The sequence below is a fragment of the Scomber scombrus genome, chromosome 7 (assembly GCF_963691925.1).
Source record: "Scomber scombrus chromosome 7, fScoSco1.1, whole genome shotgun sequence".
NCBI classification, from domain to species: domain Eukaryota; kingdom Metazoa; phylum Chordata; class Actinopteri; order Scombriformes; family Scombridae; genus Scomber; species Scomber scombrus.
Window position 1 is genome coordinate 16,156,261 of NC_084976.1, and position 21,332 is coordinate 16,177,592.

The 21,332-nt window shown below is 41.3% G+C and overlaps 1 protein-coding gene across 2 annotated transcripts in view; it reads left to right on the forward strand.

The window, feature by feature from the left end:
• Positions 1-21,332, forward strand: part of nbeal2 (neurobeachin-like 2) — a 35,335-nt gene that overhangs the window by 1,492 nt on the left and 12,511 nt on the right. Inside the window, exons 2-30 of one of the 2 annotated variants that reach the window (XM_062422000.1) lie at positions 6,174-6,262; positions 6,451-6,612; positions 7,102-7,183; positions 7,541-7,653; positions 7,892-7,974; positions 8,713-8,798; positions 8,911-9,214; positions 9,366-9,472; positions 9,802-9,888; positions 10,825-10,908; positions 11,142-11,240; positions 11,413-12,059; positions 12,146-12,278; positions 12,575-12,694; positions 12,802-13,132; positions 13,360-13,442; positions 13,562-13,654; positions 13,908-14,076; positions 15,134-15,267; positions 16,280-16,439; positions 16,749-16,851; positions 17,043-17,193; positions 17,452-17,607; positions 17,717-17,876; positions 18,141-18,229; positions 18,344-19,048; positions 19,171-19,355; positions 19,548-19,704; positions 21,119-21,262. In XM_062422000.1, coding sequence (XP_062277984.1) covers positions 6,174-6,262; positions 6,451-6,612; positions 7,102-7,183; positions 7,541-7,653; positions 7,892-7,974; positions 8,713-8,798; positions 8,911-9,214; positions 9,366-9,472; positions 9,802-9,888; positions 10,825-10,908; positions 11,142-11,240; positions 11,413-12,059; positions 12,146-12,278; positions 12,575-12,694; positions 12,802-13,132; positions 13,360-13,442; positions 13,562-13,654; positions 13,908-14,076; positions 15,134-15,267; positions 16,280-16,439; positions 16,749-16,851; positions 17,043-17,193; positions 17,452-17,607; positions 17,717-17,876; positions 18,141-18,229; positions 18,344-19,048; positions 19,171-19,355; positions 19,548-19,704; positions 21,119-21,262 — 5,016 coding nt within the window. The remainder of the gene's footprint in view (positions 1-6,173; positions 6,263-6,450; positions 6,613-7,101; positions 7,184-7,540; positions 7,654-7,891; positions 7,975-8,712; positions 8,799-8,910; positions 9,215-9,365; positions 9,473-9,801; positions 9,889-10,824; positions 10,909-11,141; positions 11,241-11,412; positions 12,060-12,145; positions 12,279-12,574; positions 12,695-12,801; positions 13,133-13,359; positions 13,443-13,561; positions 13,655-13,907; positions 14,077-15,133; positions 15,268-16,279; positions 16,440-16,748; positions 16,852-17,042; positions 17,194-17,451; positions 17,608-17,716; positions 17,877-18,140; positions 18,230-18,343; positions 19,049-19,170; positions 19,356-19,547; positions 19,705-21,118; positions 21,263-21,332) is intronic. The other variant, XM_062422001.1, reaches the window with a different exon arrangement.

Consider the following 21,332-nt stretch of genomic DNA (forward strand, 5'->3'; position numbering starts at 1 on the left):
CTTCCATGCCTGAGGACAGAAAATAGGAGGAGACATCTTTCCAAGTTGTACTGTATGTTCACTGTGGGGCATGGACTCCTCTCTTATCATCACAGCAGATACAAAGGCTACTTTCTTGATAAGGATAAAGTCCAGTGATAGACAAGGACATTTTTCATTACATATTTTTTTATTGAATTTTGTTTTATCCCAATCTGGGATACCTGCCAAAGACTTTAAAACGGGGTTAAAGTCAAAGCTTAAATAACTGCAAAATGCCCTAAATGCAGTGTGGGTAATTTGGATGACAAAAGTGAACAAAAAGTGTATCGCCTCTTGCAGAGCTTGCTATCAAAGTGGTCATTGTAGTCACTTTGGGCAGATCCCAGAGGAAGTGTGTTTCTAATCCGCCCTGTCACTTCTCCTCTTGGCTGCTGAAAACTGTAGATTTGGTGGAATTTCATGGCTGTGCTACGGTCTTTAACAAAACCCACAAGGTGTAGGCACTGACACAAATAACCCACTGCCAATAAGAGTCATTAGTGTATGTGTGTGTGTCTGGCCTGAATCTGGCTGTGACAGCTGTCTAGCATCTCAGTGTGTGAGACCACTTCCTCATTAAGCTGCCTCCTGGCCCTCAGATACTCTTCAGTTACCCTCAGTGCTCTAAGAACTAAGTTTATTATAGCCCCTTTTTTTTTCTTACACATTTTCACTAGACAGACACATAGATTTCCAAGCGTTCTCACAAGTAGATTTTAACATTTTTGGAAATTACCTGCTTTGATTGCCAGACTATGGTGAATGATGACAGAGGAAAGGGATTTAATTGAGCCCAGTATTAAACGTCACCACCTTATGTGACTCAGTGGAAAACAATAGGCTGCAGAAAGGCAGCAGAACCACTTCAGAGAACAATAAACCTGCCTCTCCTACAGACTTGTAACATGCCACTGGATGTCAGGTTTTTTGTTATCTGCCTGTTTGTCAAGTTAACTAAGACAATATCTTTCTCAAACTGGACACATCCCAACTCTTACTACAATGCTGTTTTCTTACTTATCACATACCAAGTGAAGCTTTGAATGCTGCAGATTAGTTTAATTGTTGTTGGGGTTTTTTGTTAGGACTATAAACACGTCTTCTTTACTTACAGTATTGTGGCTATGGCCTGAAATTGTTTGAGTTACAACAAACACACCCAGGCAGTGTGGCTTTACAACAAGCAACAGATCTCTCTATAATTCTGTATGTATTCAGGTTGTGTGTGTGTTGTTGACTGTAATGCTGTAATTAAACGTAGAAAGAATGAAAAAAGTGACATTTCTTTTGGAAAATGACACAGGTAGTGCAGTGATTGAACCAATCAGTAGAAACATGATACATCTAAACAGCTGATTACAACATTTGAGTAAATAGCTAAGACATCTGTATTTGCAGAAAGAAGCTAAACTTGCTCAGGCTTGTACGTGATAAAGGAGCTCTGCTTCCTCCAATTGTGCAAGAAATCACACACCCCTCGCAAGACTTTTGGATCAGCTGAGGTTTATGACTGATGTGAAATGTGGAAAAGCCATTGTTATACAGAACTTTATTTTTACTTATGCTAAAAGTCGATACAGCACTATATGGATAAATCACCACTGACATGTACATTCCATTGCATATATTTATATACGTGTATGTTGGCAATGTGCATGCTTTTTGGTAGGCAGGACATAAGACCTTCATAAAGTGGGCAGCACAAGTCTGTGTATTTCATCTACTGGAGTTAAAACCAGCTTCAGTGGCACTATTTCAGGACTTTGTATCTCATATCAGAGAATGTTTTCAGACCATCATCAAATACTCATACCCGACAGGTATGGGCATACAGAGAAGAGTCTGATCTAATCACAGAGGGAGTAACATAGCTTGTCAGATCGTGTCTGAAGACATTCAAAAATGTATTGTTATTAAACATGCAGGTTCTTTTCTCCAGGTCACTAAACAGAAATAGTGTTAAACTGGACTTTGACAATATTTTAATGAGTTTTGTTTGGTAATGATTAGGGATGGGCGATATGGACAAAATGAAATGCAATGATATTTTTGACCAAATACTCCAATATCAATGTTGTTACAGTACTGTAAGGACGACCATTGTTACTTTCACAAAATATTCACACAATTCGATTTTTGATAAATATTCATCAGTAATATTGATATATTGACTAAGTAGGCGAAGGCAAAAAATAGAACAGCTAGAGTAGTCCGGTAAGTTCAGGAAATTATATCACTTTACTGTAATGAAGCCTTTAAAACACTTCTGCCACATCACAATATGATGATATCAAATATCTGAGACAATATGTAGTCTTATATTACAATATGGATATAATAGCAATATATTGCCCAGCCCTAGTACATGCCAGTTGTAGGGCTGCAGCTAGTGGTTATATTCCCCACTGATTGCTTTGAGGATGAATTTCACAATATTAATATTTATTGAAAAACTTTGCCCAGTTAAATTGTCTGTTAAAAAAATGCCAGAGCTCAAAGTTATGTCTTCAAGTTGTCCTTTTTGTCCAAAAAAAGAATAAAAAAAGTTTTTCAGTTGATGATACAAAATAGAAAAAAACAATATATACAATAATAATCATATTTGAGAAGCAGAAACCACATTTTGTGTATTTTTCAGGATGAATTATGAATAATTGAAAAATAGTAATTAGTCAAATAAAATTACTCAGTTCAGCAATGAGAAATTCATTGAGGTCTTTTTATAAAATTTACTGGCAGAATATTTCATGTTATTTCGTAAGCATGATGTGTTCACATGCAGCATTCAGGCTACCTGACACAAAAAAAGCCTGCATGTGGCTAACAGTGTCCACAGCCTAAAGCACAAAGAGCTGATCCAAAACACACACATAATCATGTAAAAATACAGACCTTCGACATGTCATAATTATGGATGGAAATGAGAAACAAATAAATATCTTTCTCATCCACTACACAACAATGTGGATACAGTAAGATGTCAGGCTGGCATGCAAATTGTGTGTGATTATCTCGTGATCATTAGCTTGAGAGGCTCTCGGGGACGACGATTAATTAAAGCTTGTAGTGGCAGAGATGACCACAGTGACAACCCGACTACCACTCGCCTACACAGCTGTGAAACTCCTCTGCTTGCTAGGAAGACAAAATAAGTCACATTTCCTGGCTTGTCACCACGTAGTCAGTCACTCTACTATGTCTTTGTCTCAGTTACTGATGATGCTAAGATGCATGTCAGTATACTGGAGAAATACAACAACAACAACAACAACAACAACAACAACAACAACCATCCCTGCAGCTCACTATGACTTTCCTTTGGGTCCTGTGATTGAATTTCCCTGTGTGCTTCGATCTCCCCTGTTTACCAACAGAAGAGCCAACCAGGAAAATCAAAGTGTTCTTTGCTTTCACTCGTGCAGGAAGCTGAAGCGAAGCAGAATGCCAAGCAGCAGAGAGCGGTACAGCTGCTTGGCCATGTGCAGAGAAAACGGAGATAAATGGCACAGTTTATAGGGGTCGGTACATCATGTTTGGTTGGTGACATCTGTTCTAATAGTGTCTTTTATTTGCCTCTTTGTGCAAAAACAAATTGAATGAATCATTGTGCTGGTTGCTCTGGGCAATATCAAGGGAAACAAGCTGATTGGACTACAAGTGCAGAGTGTATATTTATTTAAAGGTGTTGATCAGTAGTACTATTGTAAGGGATTTGTTAAGAGTAAAGACATACAAGGTTCTACCAGGTGTCTGTTCCAATATTTCTGTAAAAAACGTGATGTATTGCCCTGGTTTTACTTCTCATTGGCAAATCACTCTCACTTCCTATCTGTCATCTAATTTTTGTATCATACAACAACAATCCACCCAGTTTCAACGTAGCTGAACAACAAGGCAAAGTATCCCCACTCCACAGGAAGCAGAAAAAAAATGAACTTACTACAAACTAATAAATCCCAAACCTTACCACCTAGCTAGCCTTGATTGCAGTATGTCCTTAAACATTGAGGGTTCCACTTTTAATCGGTGACGCACCCTGTGCAGGGTGTCATCATCATCATAAAAACCTGTTATTATAACCTAAAGTAATGTTAGGGAGGATTCGTTAACTGTATATTTAATTGGAAAATTAAACAAACTGTCCTAGCCTCTCCTACACAATTGTCAAATACCTGATTGTCTAGATGTTGGAGGCACTAAACAATAGGTTGTTCAGAGCTTCCTGTTTTCAAAGTGTGCATGCAGAGATTTTTTTATAAAATGTTTGTGTGATTAATCTCATTTTACTGCAATTACTCAAAATTGCTAATCAGATTTAGTTTTAAAGCCAACAGTGACAAGGTAAAGGCTTATGAACTAAGTTCTCTCCAATTACAAATACAGTGTTCCTTTATAAAATAGCATTCATGGCATCCAGAATGTACATCATGCTCTGTTTGCACATTCAACTCAGTGATACATTTTCCACAAGCTGAATTTCAATGCTTTGCGGTTTCTCCTGCAACAACTTTTTGTTGTGTCAAATTTAGAAAGTGTAAGCACAGTCCTGGTTCATCGTTGTGTTTTTTAACAGAGGCCTCCCTCCTATCTGCTCACAACGAGCAGTAAAGCAAAAGAGGAAGGGTTTGACGAGTATGAAGGAAATACGTCTCGGTTAGAGTGACATGTCATTTCCTGGTTTCTGTCTTGACGTTGGGAGACAAGAAACAAGCGAGTCAGATGCTGGTGCTGGTTTAGGAGCAATGTGCAGCTGAGGTGCTGACTGTGGACTACGCTGGCTACACTGAAGACTAATCTGAGACTGGGTTCACAAGAACCTGGCACCCTGCTCTGCCACATACAATGAGAGATGGACTGGCACATAACTCAATGCCAGTTGGTAATGTACATTTTATATTAATGATGGCATAAGAAAGACAGATGCAGAATGTTTTCAGGGTCAACTGCACGAGTTCTCCATTTCCATTTTTATTTTACTCTTAGCAGAGCAACAGAGACCATTACAGTAGTTATACATTAGACATGCATCAAGCTCTTAATGCGTAACCGCAGTACTATGCCAGAGCTTTGTACTTAAAGTTTTCCTCCTGGTTTAACTTCTGAAGCTGCATCACCACATACATTGCTAATTGTTTTACCTACAGTATTTGCTTGTCGGCTTAGGGGAAGTACCCTAATGGATTGTTATACCATGTGCTGTTTACGGTACTGTATGTTATTTGTGTACAGTGAGTCAATCAGTCTGAAGCAACTCATGTCTTCCCTCACACCGCCTGCTCTTGACAAATCAGCAACGGTGGCCTCGGAGCAATAGTGGCTTTGTGCGTGCTCAGCTAATCAAAATGTTCAAGTTGTTCAATCACACAGCGCATCAGGGAACATTTCTAAATGTTCTGTGTGTTGCTGTGTTTTCATATTGAAACACTGGGTTCTCACAAGAAGAACCATGTGTGTGAGTCAGCTGAACTTAACTTTAACATTTGGCATATGTCTGGTGAATGTTTTATTTTTTTTAATGCAACATTGACCTGTTTCTTTGGTGACCTGTCTGACATTTGTGCTACTCAGTCTGACGTGAGATGGAGAGACTGAGGGGAGAGTGGCAGGATATGTTGCACTGCAGAGGGTGATTAAAGCGGAGATAAAAATTGTTGTATGTAAACAACAGCCCTTATCTGTCTTAAATGACACTATAAGTATGCAGTAATGCAAGGATGACTAATTTAAGACAATGAACTGTTAGAGAAAAAGTTGTTAGTGCGGGCTTACCACGGTGTCCTTTATGTTACTCTGTGCATGTCACTTATCATTGATACAGAGTTTAAAGAAAGGAAAATGTATGTTTCTTTTAACCTTTCTGCTTTGAAAAAGGAAAAAAATGGCTCATGTGTTCCTCTCTGTGAGTTACATCTCTTTGCAACATCCTGTTACAGAAAGCAGGTCATAAGATTTAGTCAGTGCCGTGTTTTTTTGTTTTTTTTGGTGTACCATAGTTAAATACACAGCGACAACTCGAGCACAACCAAAGGTCATATTGATATTTTTTTTACAATACACTTTTTTCACCTCCAGCATTGTTTACTAACACTGTGCATGTGCCTGGAAGGATCTGGCGGTTCACTTACTTTACATGCTCTTTCCTCTCCCTGCAGAAAGACGTGGGTTATCTGCAGCAGTGGCTGGAGGCGTTTGTTGCGTCCTTCGAGAGGCTCATTGATGTGCAGTCACTGGAGCCTCGGAGGTGAGTAGTAACAGTTATTTATTTTACACAAACTGTGTAGCCAGAAGCCCACCAAAGCTGGATGAACTCTGACCTTCTGTAGCGATAGCTACCATTTGGACATGTTTATGTTATGTGTAAACGCAGATCCTATTAGAACGCCCTTTGCCTCTTTCCTACTGCATCCCCTCCCTTCTCCCATCCTTCAGGCTGGAAGAATGCAGCTCTGAGGTGCCCTTGCTCCCCAGGGAGGTCCTGGTGTTCCTCAGCACGCAGCTATGGCACAGTGCACTACACCTCACAGGCGCCGAGCACAACAGCAGCACCCCGCACCCGCTGCTCCTCATCAAGTTCTTCATTATTGTCTGCAGGTGAGAGCCCAGTCTGCTGTATATGCTTCATATTATCATTGTGACCGCGTTACATAACGGCATTGTTGTCCTAATTACACCACTGATTCAAATAAATTATAGATAATATGCAGCAAACAACAATTTGGACCATTCAAAGATTTCTTTCCGAGTTTCACTAAAAATGAGACCGTAAGACTTTTAGTGAGTAGACAATATTCTGTAAGTAAGAGACACAAAAAATATGTACTCTTTACAAAAATAGTTAATGTTGGCTGATCCTTGACTGAACAACAAAGGAGGAGAAGGAGATGAAGGGAGGCTGATGAATTACAAACAGCTTTTCCAGAAATTGCATTACAGATTGTGCAACGAGGCTGCAACTCGGTGTCAGGAAGTTTTCCTGCATTGTGTACATTCACTGTATTTTTACCAGAAATCTTGGGTAAGCACCATACAGAGTTTGTTAACATTGAATTGCATGAGTTTCTCTCTACTTTCTACCTCTAGGAATATGGAGAACATCGACCCAGACAAGATCCCCAGTTTTATTTTTGAAACTATCAAGCTTTTAAATTTCTGTCTGGAGCAGGTGAGGCATTTATAATTTAAACAGCACAGATATTTCAGTGATTAATGGTGAGGCTTCAAAGTAATGCTCAGTATGCAAAGATGATTTGGTGCCTTTAGACAAACTGGACAGAGATGTGATATACAGTAAAGAGACAGAGAGCTTGCACACAATTCACTCTATTTATAGTGTGTGACATACTTACGCAGAAGTAACAGAACTAGTTTACAGAAAAAAGAAAAGAGAAGTAGGTGTGTAGTTGACCTATTCATTATACTGGAATGTGTTGTATTTGTTGTATCTTAAAAGAAACAGGTATATCTGTGCTAAGGATGAGTTGAGTGTGTCTTAACTTTTCATGTTGTACATGCTCATCAGCTAAAGAAGGGAAAAGGGGAGCAGTTGTCCCTGCAGTCAGTTGTGCTGTATGGACTCGAGCTGTGTGAGAGTTTGTTTGATCCATATCAGACGTGGAGGAGACGCCTGGCAGGGTAAGTGTGTTTAAACTGGAGATTGCCTGAGTGAATGTGTGGGATGATGAATTCAGTCACACAAACACCCAATCATATGCATTTTACATCTTGCTCAACCTTTTGTGATGCGCAACACCTGGTCTTGTTACCTCTAAGCCTTAAAGTCAAGCCTCATTAGAGCCAACAGTGGTAGACACACACTGGCTAGGCGCGATGTGAGTGGGAGTGCCTTGACTCAAGGATTTGTGTGTTACAGGGAGGAGGTTAGCTTGCTGGAGAGGAACAAGTATAAGTTCTCCCCGCTGGCCCTGCCAGAAGAGCTGCCTGCTCTTTTCCATGGTAAGAGACTCCCTTTTGTCTGCTCTACCACTATGATCTCTGTCAGACCTCACATACCAGGAGAATCAAACTGTTCTTCAACAGCCTAAACACAGCTCAGATCTGGTGTCTTTGACTTGAAAAAAGCACTTAAATCCACACCCACACCCCCAAATCATTCTTTTATAAATCTTTTTAAATTGAAACATAAATACATATGCAGTGTTCAGTCCAGTCTGTTAGTGTGTTATGTTTTGGTCAGAAGCTTAATTATTCAGTGTCTAATTATGTGATATAGATTTATCAGGAGTGCATTTCTAATTATGGGAACACATTTTTGATCAACTAGCTTCAATCTGTAAGCACCAGGGGAAATCTCAGCTTGGACAAGTTTCAGTATGTCCAAATTTCAGTATGATTATTCGCAATAGCATGTCCTAATTGGAAATGTTAAGAGCTTATTGTGTAATATCTTACCAACAAGTGAGGCTTAGATTTTTCCTTTTAACATAACCCCCAATGACATAACCCATTGCAGTAGAGTTTTGCTGAGCCACTCTAGCATGAACTTTGGATTTTTTTCTTTATTTGTTGTTTGGTAGTCAGTTTTTCTCATCCACTGATTAATTTTCCGTACACATATATGCTACAAACAAATATATAATATTTGCATGCTAACATGACAGCACTGCGTTAATGTATTGTGTTTCAGTGTTAACTGGTCTTGCATAACACTGACTCTTGAATACATGTTTACAGAAAGTCTCCAGGATAGTGAGCAGATCCCAGAGCTCCTCACACTCAGACTGGTTCATCTCCAGGGTGCTGTCATCAGTGGAGGAAAGGTCTGCTAATCTAGCTATCCTCTTTATCAGTGATTATTCTTCAGTCTGAAAACACACTGAGTGAAAATTACAGCTGATTACAGGGGGAGTCACTTTGTCTGTATTTTTGCAGAAAAATGGTCTTCTTTCCATCACCCCTCACTCTGTTACGGACCTGTTCTCTGTTCTGCGGGCGTGGTGCTGCCGGACTTTCCCCCTACCCAAGGACACTGGGCTCCCACGGATGATCTTGCAGTGCCTGACTGCAATGATCCACCTCCTGCACTTCAGCAGCCCCACAGAGCGGCAGGTGGAGATCAAGACTATACTGGAGAGCTACTTCCAGCTTCTCAACTGGAACCGGCCGCTTAGCAGTGACCAGCAAGACAGGCAGACCTGGGAGGACAGCCTGATCTCCCTCCAGAGCCAAATGCTAAGTAAGGAAATCTCCACTAGGTCCCATCTCCAAGTCCAGCTGAGCATAAAGCAGTCCTTGTTTGAACACAGTTGGGCCAAATAATCGATTTTCCCAGTGTCTGATAAATAAAATGAGTCAGTGTTCAACATCCGTCTTGTTGTTACTTTTAGCTGCTGTTCCTGAGATCCTGCAGTGCTCCGACAGACCAGTCCTGCAGGCTGTCTTTCTCAACAACAACTGCTTTGAACACATCCTGAGGCTCATTCAGAACAGCAAGGTCAGACCCTTGTCCATCTAAAATGTGTTTGTCTGCTCTGTCAGCTCTTTGTATCTGTCAATCTGTCCTTTTATTCATGTCTATTTCCTCTCTTATTTGCCTGAATGCCACATCTGCAGTTTGACCTCTTTCTGTTTATTCAATGAAAAATATCACAAAAATGTGTAAATCTACAGTCTTTTTTTTGCCCCACACAGCTACAATGTGTCCTAAAGAGAACGGGATCAAACATGGATTTATTACCTCTTTATAGATGACTTGTGGTCTAATTGTCTGTCTTTTTGTGCTGCGTGTGTGTTTGTGTATGCCTGCCTGTGTGTGTCCTGTAGCTCTTTCAGAGCAACAGGCATAGGCCGGAGCGTGAGGTTGTGTGTGACCTCACTACACGTTTACTCACAGAGGTCGAAGTGGACCAGGTACTTTCCCCCATTGGTGTTGATATTGGTCTGTCAGCAGGAAACTCAGCCTTCTTTCTACTTGTTCACGGCTCTGAGGTCTTTAAACAGGAAGCTTAAGGCAGGAAGTCTGGCTTACACTCATTTGTAAATAAAACAGGTAGCGCGGTATATACATGATAATTATCACCCGGAGTTCCCTTTTTATCTGTCGTATCAGTCCATCTGGAATGCGAGTTCATGTACAGCTTATGTTGCATGTGATTCACTGTTATTTTTGTTCTGCTGAAGTCCCATTTGAAATACATATAAACTGGTGTTATCTTTGCCTACGTTAAGTTAAGATTCAGACAGTTGTAGGATTAATCTTTGCTTGTGTAGGAGTGTTGAATTATATCACGTTCATAATTAGAGGCTGAATTCCCTGTTGACAACACTGGGCAAGAGGAGCATGCTGGGTTTTTCATAGTGCATGAAATGAGTTGTTTTTCAATGCATGTCTTTCCTTCTCTCTTTGTATTTTGGCTGCTCTGTCGCGTGACTGCTGCCTGTATGAAAGACCTGGCTCGTGTCCTGGAGTTTGATGTTGCCTTCTTTCCAGCAATAGTTGGAGTTTTTTTTTCTTTTAGTTTTTTTTCTTGGTGGTTGGCTTTGGTTTATGCATGCTGGGACCTATCAGTAATTAACAAAGAGGCGATTGTTTGGTGACTGGTACAGTAGTTCACTTACTTTGACCCAGTCTGCTCCAGTAATTGTGGTGTGGAAATGTGCTTTACTTCCTCCTGCACACATAGTGATAATCTGAAATCCCTCCTTTTATTGGGTGAAAGTTTTCTTTTTGGTCATGTACAGTTTAAATGTTCATCTTTTGGGGGGGCTTTTGGTGTCACATTGTGATGATGCATTCTTTTATTTCTGCATTGCCTCCATCAACTATACCTCCTTGTTTTGATGTAGGTGTGGGAGAAAGGATCAGACAGTATTACAGTTCATGCTTTAGGAGTCCTCACTGCTATAATGAGTAACTCTCCCTCTGCAAAGGTAAGGATGTGTGTGATTATCATACATATGTACAAACATTATTAAACATAATATACTGTAAAATATGTTATGCATATGATACCAGCAAAAATTAGAGCCTGATGAAGAAATGCGGTTATCCATTCATGTAAGAAATCTCATTGTATTCCCCTTCCAATGTAAGGAAGTGTGCCAACTAGTTATACCCTGTGGAGCAGCTTACTACAGACTATTTCTGTGTCCGTCCCCCTCAGGAGGTTTTCAAGGAGAGGATTGGCTACTCCCAGCTGTTTGACGTGCTCAAGAGTCAAGGTCAACCCACCAAAAGGCTGCTGCAGGAGCTAATGAACATGGTGAAAATCACTTTTCCTTGTTATCGACTGAGCACAGTTAGCAGAAGTCAATGTCTCGTACTGATGACCTATTTAAAATGTGTTAGTGCTAATTAACCCAAAATTATGAATCATGTCACTATGTCCATATGTTATCCTCATTCTCTCCCAACTTGTTGCTTTCCATCTCCAGGCAGTGGAGGGAGAACATGCCCACGCACATCACTTGGGCATCAGTAATGACCAGCCCTTGCTGCTGCTCCTGCAATGGCTGCCTGACCTGTTTGGTCAGCGGGACCTTCAGCTGCTGGTGGCTCAGTGGCTGGCTGCTGTGTGCGGTGGCTCCTTATCCTGTCGCACAGTGGCTGTGGAGGCAGGCATGGTGGTGGCTCTGCTGAAGGTACTCTCGCAGCCACAATGTCTGGACAGGCAGTGTGCAGACGCCCTGCTGGGACTGCTGCAGGACTTGGGCTCTCTGTGTCTGAGACCAGAGGAGCTGAAGAGCCTGCTTAGACTGCTCAGGGTGGATCAAGACAATGCTGCAGTGGTAGGGAGGGTGCACCCCTACTGCACTCGAATCATCCGGGTGCTCTCGACCATGGCAGCGAGAGAAGGTCAGGACAGTGCCTTGCAGTACTTTGATCTTACACCCCCCATGGCAGGTATTATGGTGCCCACAGTCCAGCGGTGGCCAGGAAGTGGCTTTGCCTTTCATGCTTGGCTCTGCCTCAATATGGAGTTCCGCTCCTGTCACTCTGACTTTAACAACCGTAAACGTCCTGCCAACTCTGGAGCTCAGCATGACATGGGAAAAGGACCACGGAGAAAGCAGCTGTACAGGTAGAGGGACATTTCAAGATTTTTAAACTTTTATATGCATAGCTCTCTATTACAATTTTTTAACAGTTTGTTTTTCTTCCGTAAAGTTTCTTCACAGCAAGTGGAACTGGGCTGGAAGCCTTCTTCACCATGGAGGGTGTGCTGGTTGTGGCTGTTTGCACTAAGAAAGATTACATGGCTGTCGCATTGCCAGAGCACCCACTAGCTGACTCATGCTGGGTAAGTGTGGACACACATAGTACAGTAGCCTTTCCCAAATAAGAATTGATTAGATTAAGGAGAAAATCACACATCCTTTTTCTTAGTGCTGTTGTCAGGGCTTGTAACCTTGGAACATAATAATTGTCATGAAGTGCACCACCTGAAAAGATAAGTGGGTAGAGAAGGTTTAATTAAAGCTCGGGTTATGAAACATGCAAAAATGTAACATTAAAGCACCAAACTTCTAGCACAAATTAGCATTTTTAGTTTTGACATCATTCATTGTGAACTCATTGCTGTCATCCTCACTGCAGCATTCAGTGGCTATAGTCCACATCCCGGGCCGCCGTCCTTTTGGCCAGAACCTTGTCACCATCTACATCGATGGAGAGCAACGCAAAACTGCTCAACTTCGCTTTCCATCTTTCAGTGAGGTAACGTAAAAAGCTCTCTAATGTGTCCTGGTCATGGACATATATATTATACCTGAATAGTTAGTAGCAGTCTAACGTCATCCCCCTTCTCCATCTGTCCCCTGAAGCCTTTTACCTCCTGCTGCATCGGCTCTGCGGGCCATCGAACCACTACCACCACTACCTCCCCCAATCTGCCTACAACCTCGTCCTCCAGCCCATCGCCCGAGTTTGCCTTCCCTGCCCATGCCCCCTCCCTCATGCGTTCCCAGTCCTTTCCAGCCTCCTTTGCTGGAGGCCGCTGGGGGTCTTTTGGTGACTCCCCAGTGCACACCATCCCAGCGGGATTGCAGGATACAGAATGGGGAACACCCACATCTCTAGATGGGCTCCTGGGCACTGCCTTCCTCTGCCATGAGGCTTTGCAGCAAACTCACACAAAGGCTCTACATGCTGCAGGTAGGTCATGCACTGTTAGCAAATCAAATATTGTTGTTTACATCATACACATTGAGAATTGGACTTTATTTTAGCATTTAGCTCTTCCAGAATCACCAGACAGAAGACAGAAAATCACAGTTTAAAGAATACCCCTGTGACCATTGAAAACCAAGTATTTTTCATGTGTACACCAAGTTATGTTTGCATATTTTATGACCTATACTACCTTCTGCTCTCCATCACAGGCCCCAACCACGTGTCCTTATTCAAAGCGGATGGAGAGATATCTGATCTGAACAGCAAGCTTCTGCTCTACTACACTCCACAGGTGACACACTGAAATCTGGGAAAGACATAAAGAAATATTATATTGCACTACTGTTAGATATTATAAATAGTAGCTGTAAACATTGTTGTGTATATGTGCGCCTGTGTGTGTGTGTGCAGGCCTTCAAGAACCAGATATGTCTGGATCTGTCTCCCAACCACCAATACGATGGCAGGCTGACAGGACACAGGGTAGTGAACTGGGATATCAAGGTTAGATATTCAACTATTAAAATTTTCATTATTATGATGTTAACCTTTTAGTTTGAAGTCACTTTTCTGTCACAGTGTGTCTCTGCCTATCACCTTCATTTTGTATTTCTATAACTGCTTCTTTTTAAACTCTTTTCAATTTAAATTATAAAGTTTCCTTCCTCGCCATCTTGCCTTTGTGAATTTTGTCTCTGATATGCATTGGCTGTACTGAAGTGGATTAATGCAAGTCATGTTTATCTTTTTCCTGCAGGATGTTGTAAATGTGGTAGGCGGTATTGGGGTTTTGTTGCCCCTGCTGGAGCAAGTATGTGACGCCGAGCAGGTTTACAATGGTGGTCAAGAGATCTCAGACCTGCTCGGACCTGAGCTCACCTCCCCTCGAGGCCCCAGCATGCTGCTGCCACTGACAAAGTCTTCAGGTCGGTTATTGTTTAGTTTAGCTGCACAGGTTGTTACTTGCACCATATGTTACATAAAATAATAGTATCTTCATGACATGGTTGGTTCACCCAAATGACAAAAAACACATTTTCTCACTTAACCTTTGTGGTGTGTAACCATGTAGATTGTTTACATTGATTATAGATTGTTTTATTTGCCTGTGGGTTCTGAAATATCTGTCATTGAGATGAGTGTAGTATAATTTATCATGTTTAAATGACATTTAAAAAAATTTGAACAGCAGTTCGTCTTTCCACAGACAATTTTCCCATTTCTTGGATCTCAATGTGGACAGTTTTCATTGGTACAACTTTTTTCTTAGAAAATAAATAGTCCCTGTGAAAACTGATGACAGCATGTTGTGTGGGTTATCCAAAGGAAAACCTCCATTGTTTTGGATGTAAGCAGAAATCTGGTATCTCAAAACCTGAGCAAATACATCTAAAGCTATATGCATGACAAGATACCACTAGAAGTGGGTGAGAAAACTGTGTAAATTTGGTGTGTACATTATGATGAACATTATATTAAATTTGCAGTTGCATTTTAAAGTTTAACTCTGCTGTTACTCTTAACTCTGTTAACTCTCTTTAACAAGTGTTAAATATTTTTTTCAGAGCAGTTCAGACTCTGGAGATGTTTTGAAAAGCTTTGAGTCTCCACATGGTACATGATGAGTTAAGGACGAAAAGGATGTGCTAGACAGTCAAGGGGAGACATGTTATAATATACAGCAGACAGACATAGTAATGATTATGAAATCAATGCTAACAGGTTCAATTTCAGAAGCAGCACAGGCACACCGAGTCACAACATTTGCAGCAGTGTGCTTTTAGCATGTATGAATCTGACATCAACAAAATAAGACAAATGGAGCAAATACTCAACAGAAAAGAGACAAATATCATGTCTTATGACTGATGACTCATCCTGAGAGATGATAATGTCAATAAAGGTGCTCTGTGATGCATAAATACGACTGTGGGTAACACAGGAAATCTTAAAAGTTCTTTTGCCCTATTTTTTTTCTTTCAGAGGGCAGACTGGAGAGAAACAGCATTGCTGCCTTCCTGCTTATGGTGAAAAACTTGATTCGTCATCACCCTGTTAATCAAGAGAGCCTGCTGCAAATCCACGGGCCAAGCATCATAGGGGCCATGCTCAGCAAAGTAAGTGTTGCAGCAAGCAGGAAATAATTGCAAAAAAGAACTGATTACCATTTGAAAATGAATATTTGACCTTTTCCGTTGTATTGCTGCTGTGTAATTGCTGCGTAATGAATGGGTATGGTGTTGTTGAAACAGAAGAGGTTCTTTCAGAATGACAGGATCACATGTTTGTGCGGAGGAATGTATGCAGTGCTTGGCCTTTCTGACTGAAGACAAAAGATATGAGCAACAAAATCTGTTGTTTGAAATATAGGAAAATGACGTGTGGATTAAAACAAAAATTATGAATCATACAGCGGTAGCCAGATTGAGTTGTGATGCTTGGTTTTCAGTTCTGAGAAATCTGCTGATAAATTGAATTCTCCTTTGTAGGCCACTTTTGTGAGATAAAAAGTTATTGACTAATATTGAGAATTACAGACAAAGCGACTTTTGCTGTATTTGATGTTGAGTTACATCAAACAGGTTCTCATTAGCTTGTGATGGACAATAAAGTCTTGATTTAAAGCAAATATTATTTGTCAGTTGAGCCCCATAAAGGTGCAGTTGGCATAATTCTGTGAGGCATGTGTAGCAAAAATGATTCTTTAGATGCATAAATTAATATGGTTTAGTTCACAAGTTTGGTTTGTTGTAAAGTGTTAATAGATGTGAATCTCTGAGGGGTAAAGCCAATCGGGTGTTGCACTGGTGCAGCACAGACATGCTGCTTGTTTGACAGGATATGTTGAAATGTATGACATTAAGGCGGAGCATCCTGTAAGGAAACTGTGTCCTAATAATCACATGGCCAGGTTTGGCAGCGACAAAGACAGAAACACATATATTTAAGTATATACAGTATACAGCACTTGTAATATATATGCACTCAACTAAATGCAACAGTCCTCTAAGTGTTTCTAAACACAGACTTTACACAAATCCTTGTACACAGATGAATCCAAATAAATGGAAACTTATTTTAGACACAAACACACTTTAACTGCCCTCCTCTCTGCTTCCTCTGCCGCAGGTTCCAGGCAGCATGATGGACATGAACGTTTTGATGGCATGTCAGCTGTTGCTGGATCAGGTTTTCCATGAAGGCAACAGCCCACTTCTGCAGCAACTCTACCAGCACCTGCTCTTTGATTTCAGAATATGGACTAAAAGCCATTTTGCCGTTTGTCTGGGTAAGGCATAAGCAGCCCTCACGTTGTTGAGTAACGCACCTGTGAACCTTTTCATGTCTACCAAAGCTGTTTGTGTCCCTTTTATATGTATATGTACACCAAGACTGAAAGGAGCATGAGGAGGCTAAAAGCGCCATAGAGCAGAGATAGAATACATTAATGTTTGGAGTTCAGGCAGTGGGAAGGATTAAAAGTAAACCTGCGCCTGAAGCTACACTTCAGTACCCTGCTTTGTAAATTAATGCACTTTGCATATTGGTCTGACATTTCTAAATGCCAAACTGAAGGGAGATTCTTTTTCTTCTATAGCTCATGTCCAGTACCTGTCATCTGTGATAAACAAAGGCAAGCAGCGCCTGAAGAGGAAGTATGGGGTTCAATACATTCTGGATACCATTCGCACATACTACAGGTAAACCTTTGATATCCACAATATGGTTTTCAATTAAAACATAGTTTCCCACCACAATGTATGTGAAATTGTATTGAGTTGTTATAAGGCCTTCATAGACGTTCATGTTTGTTGTTTACTGTTTTATACAGTGACTTTGCTCATTAGAAGCTTTATTGATTTCTCAACTCAACATCTTTGGTGATTTGTAGTGTGGAGAAAGATGGCAGCGGTCTGTCTGATGAGAAGCAGACGATTCAGACTTCTCTGTTCAGCTTGCTGAAAGACTTTCTCAAGTCTCCTACGCCAGAGGAACTTCACAGTGTCCTTGCATACATTCTCACTGTAGGGGAGGAGCAGCAGGTGGTGAAAATATGTCTTATCTCTGATTTTCTTCAGGGAATTTAACATTGTTATCATTTGACCTTTTCAGTGTGCTATTTCTCTTCCATTTCCCAAATGCACCCTCCCTGATCATCAACACCCTTTTTATCTTCATGTTTTTGCATTTTCAAACTTTCTTCACTTCAAATGCTTCCCTCCCTGTAATCCACATTTCTTGCTGTATTTCCTCCTCCACGTCTTCCTTCTGTCTTCATCATGCACTCCTTTGTCAATCAGGTGGTGAGGGCCTTGGACATCCTGTACGAGCTTTTGCGGAGCAGCCCTCCTCGTGAGCAGGTGCAGGCCGTACTGCTGGAGTCGGGCGTGGAGCAGTTTTACAGTCTGCTGCTCAACCCGAGCTTTGGAGACGATGCCAGAGAGAGAGTCTTCAGGGTGAGAGCAACTGAACAGACTTATTCTCATCATAGCTCAATATAACACTTGACAAACACTCACTCACTTTTGTAATGACAAATGTTCTCCACTTCTTGACTTGTTGCAGGTCCTATACAAAATCCTCAAGAGTGAGCGAGTGTCGGAGCGCAACAAGCAGCGCATTAAGCTGAAGGATTTTGGCTATCTTGGACTGGTATGTTGCCTCGAAGCCATTCCCGTAACCATGACAACCGTGCGATGTCTATACGAGCAGGTCCTTGCTACAGGTAATGAAACGGCTCTGTCCCTAATGACTTTATAATACATGACAAAGGAGTCTTTTATAAATGTTAAAGCATCTAAAAACTTCAGAGTTAGAAACAAAATATCTTTACAAATACCTCACATCTATAAAAGCATTGAGAAGAGCAAAAAAAAAAGACAAATACAGAAACTTCTTAGTATAGGTGGTTTTACGAAGGATCCCATCACTCACTATAGGGAGCTGATTATGACTGTGAAACAAAATCAAACTTGCTGCTTCCCCACAGATGCGAACCCTAGCTTCAGAGACCTTCTGGCTGTGATCTGTCTGTCCCATCAAGCTGAGCTCACTGTTCGTTTGGATGTCTGTCGCAAGGTCAGTCTGCAAATGTAATTCATGCTCTGCATGAAGTGTGAAGTTTCCTTCAAAGCATATTTATAACCTCAGTAATGAAAACAAGGCTCCCTGTGTTCTCTGGTATTCCCTCAGCTCTTTTATCTGATCTACTCCAATGAGGATTATGTGAAGCAGCTCGCTAAACAACCTGGCTGGCAGGATGTTCTCACCAAGCTCTATGTAAAAGAGTCCTACGAATCCCACGCTGCCAGCCTTGCAGGCTCCAGCATCCACAGTTCCTTTGAGCCAAACTACAGGCCTCCACTGCGCAGGGATCAGTCCCTGGTCATCGAGGACTCTCGCTCAGAAGTCTTCCTGAGCTACCACAACTCACAGGACATTGAGGACGCGGAGGATGAAGGTGGCCAGCGGGACATCTCGGAAGGATTCTCCGATTTATCCCAGTCGCCTCCTAGTGGAGGTGGAGGCACGCTGAAGAACTTCAAGGGCTCCCTCCATTTCAAGTCGTTTGATTCAGTGGACCAGGAGAGTCACTCATCCTCCCTCTCCAATGCTGTTGACATCACTTCGTGTCGCCTCGATGAGGAGGGGAGAGACTACCAGCCCCTCTCCCCCTTTGGTTCACCCTTTGATTTAGAGCTAAGCGGTGTGGGAGATACTGGCTCACACACCCCTGCAGGTAGTCTGACAAACACACCATCCCCTCTGGAGCACTGCAAACCTTTTCCACCGCTCAGACCCAGGAAGAGCTCCAGTCTATCCAATGTGCTGGACGACACCAGTTATGGGACAGACCCTCCAACTGGAGACACAATCTCTAATACGTCCAACCCACAGGTATGGCTGCTTTCTCAGCCCAGATTTCACTGATATTTCAAGCACAATTTGCGATATGATCATGCTCTTTGTAGTTTTGTTTGAGTCTTTTCCATGAGGAGTGACTGGAGTTTGCGTTACAGCAGACCCCAGAGGAGGAGCTGTGCAACCTGCTCACAAACATCATCTTCTCTGTGCTATGGAGTGGCAGCGGGGCAGATGGCGCCGGGGACGTTGTGTGGAGAGAAAGAGGACAGGTCTTTTCTGTTCTCACCAAACTGGGTTCATCCTGCCAACTGGTCCGCCCGCCTGATGAAATCAAACGCAGGTCAGCATCGCTCATTTAAATGTTCAATCATCAGAGAATAAACACAGAAATGGCGATGAAACCTGTCTAGCAATGGAAAATAAACTGAACCACACCTTCAATACCTGTCATCTTTTGTCCAGATATCCAGAAATAATATCATGTGATACTGTGTGGAAGTATTTTAAGTCTGTTTGCCACTCTATGTGCCAGTCTTTTGGAGATGATGCTGGAATCGTCTTTGTCAGACCTGAGAGACGCCCAGGGAGTGTCTCTGCCTTTCTGTCCCAGCCTGGTGAGGCTCCTCAGGCTACTGCAGGATTTCCTCTTTGCTGAGGGAACAGACAATTACACACTGTGGAGTGAAAAGGTACATCACATACCCCATCTTACACATATGACCTGTCAACTGATTTCAACGCTATGAACACCTTACCAAGCATTTCTAACACAAAAATTACATTAAGAAACTTGACATCAGACATAGGTCTGGTTAAGGTAGTAAATCACAATTCCTCAACAATGTTAGGTGTCTTTTGTCGTTTCTCTTTGCCATGAAAATTGCTTACATAAGAAAATCTGTACAGACTGAAAGAGTACTTCATACCAATGAAAAGCAGGCTACACACTTGCTCACTGTAAATACCCAACACTGGCGAAAATTAAAGATCACCTCCTCCGGATACATTTAAGATGCATATAAAATACTCTACTTTGAATATTAATTTGTGTTTAGTATGATTTTTCCACAAAAAGTTAATTTATCTTGGTAAAATCTTTAAAATTATATATACTCTTTCTCCTTCATTAAAAAAAATCAGAATCTATAAATATGCAAATATAGTCACAAGATGTGATTCCACATCGCACTTGTGTGAGTTGAGTATTTAGACCAGGATTGGCTCCAAACTACTTGTGATGACACAAATCATTCTTGTAGGCCCACCCTTTAAAATTGGATTTTCAGTGAACGCAGGGAAACTTTCCACTTTCAGCAGGTGATTTTAAAAACAGCCTTTTAGTATCAAACTGCACATATTTTTAACGGAGAAGATCAAACTCTAAAGATGAGGAAGAAGAAGAAATACACATTTTTCAGTAATGAATTATAAATGCTCAGTTAGTCATTTGAGCAACGTTCAAAACATTCTGGAAATAAATTTATATAATTTTTTTGACAAGAAATACAGCAGATTTCAGTTTGAGCTACAGATCAGTCAGATGTTGTCCTCCAAGAAATGTGATTATTCTTACATCCAGTGTTTAAATATTAATGTTGTGTCATTAAAGTTTTACACATAAGAACACTGAAAAAACTGTCACTTATTCACTTATTTAAACATAACATCATAATGCATGCAGTTTTCATGAAATAAAATTATTCAGAAGCATAATGAATCTTTTAAAGACTGCGTCATCAGGATGTGATGATGTAATTTAGTTGGCTTGGGCATTAGATGAGTCACTAAAATATGAATTATCTGGATATTAAAAGCATCAGTGACTGATGTCATTACACCCTTACGCATTAAATAGAAAGGGAGGGCAGCTAGGTGTGGTTGTTGTCAGTTACCAGTTGAGCTTCAGATGAACATGTCCTGTTGTTTTCTCCACTGGAGGGTGGAGAGCCATGACTGGGTGTAGGTAGTAACTGAGTCATCTTTTTAAATGCAGTATAAACTGTAGTTTATGTGCTGAATGGCTTTATGTTGTCATACATACCCCAGTGTGTGCAAACAGGTCTATCCTTTTGTTACTGAGTCCTTTGTTGACGACTGTTGCAGATCTTCGAGGGGGTGGTGAACCTGCTGGACAGGTTGCAGGCCTGGCACAGCACCCCCGGCAGCCCCGGGAACACCGAACTTAAGGAAATGGCCCAGATAGGCCTGCGTATCATCACCGGCTATATCCAACAGCAGCAATCACAGGTCAGCTGCGCCCACAACTCGTTTTGTCTATCATCTTATCAAGTATCAGAGCATCACTATAAAAATGAAA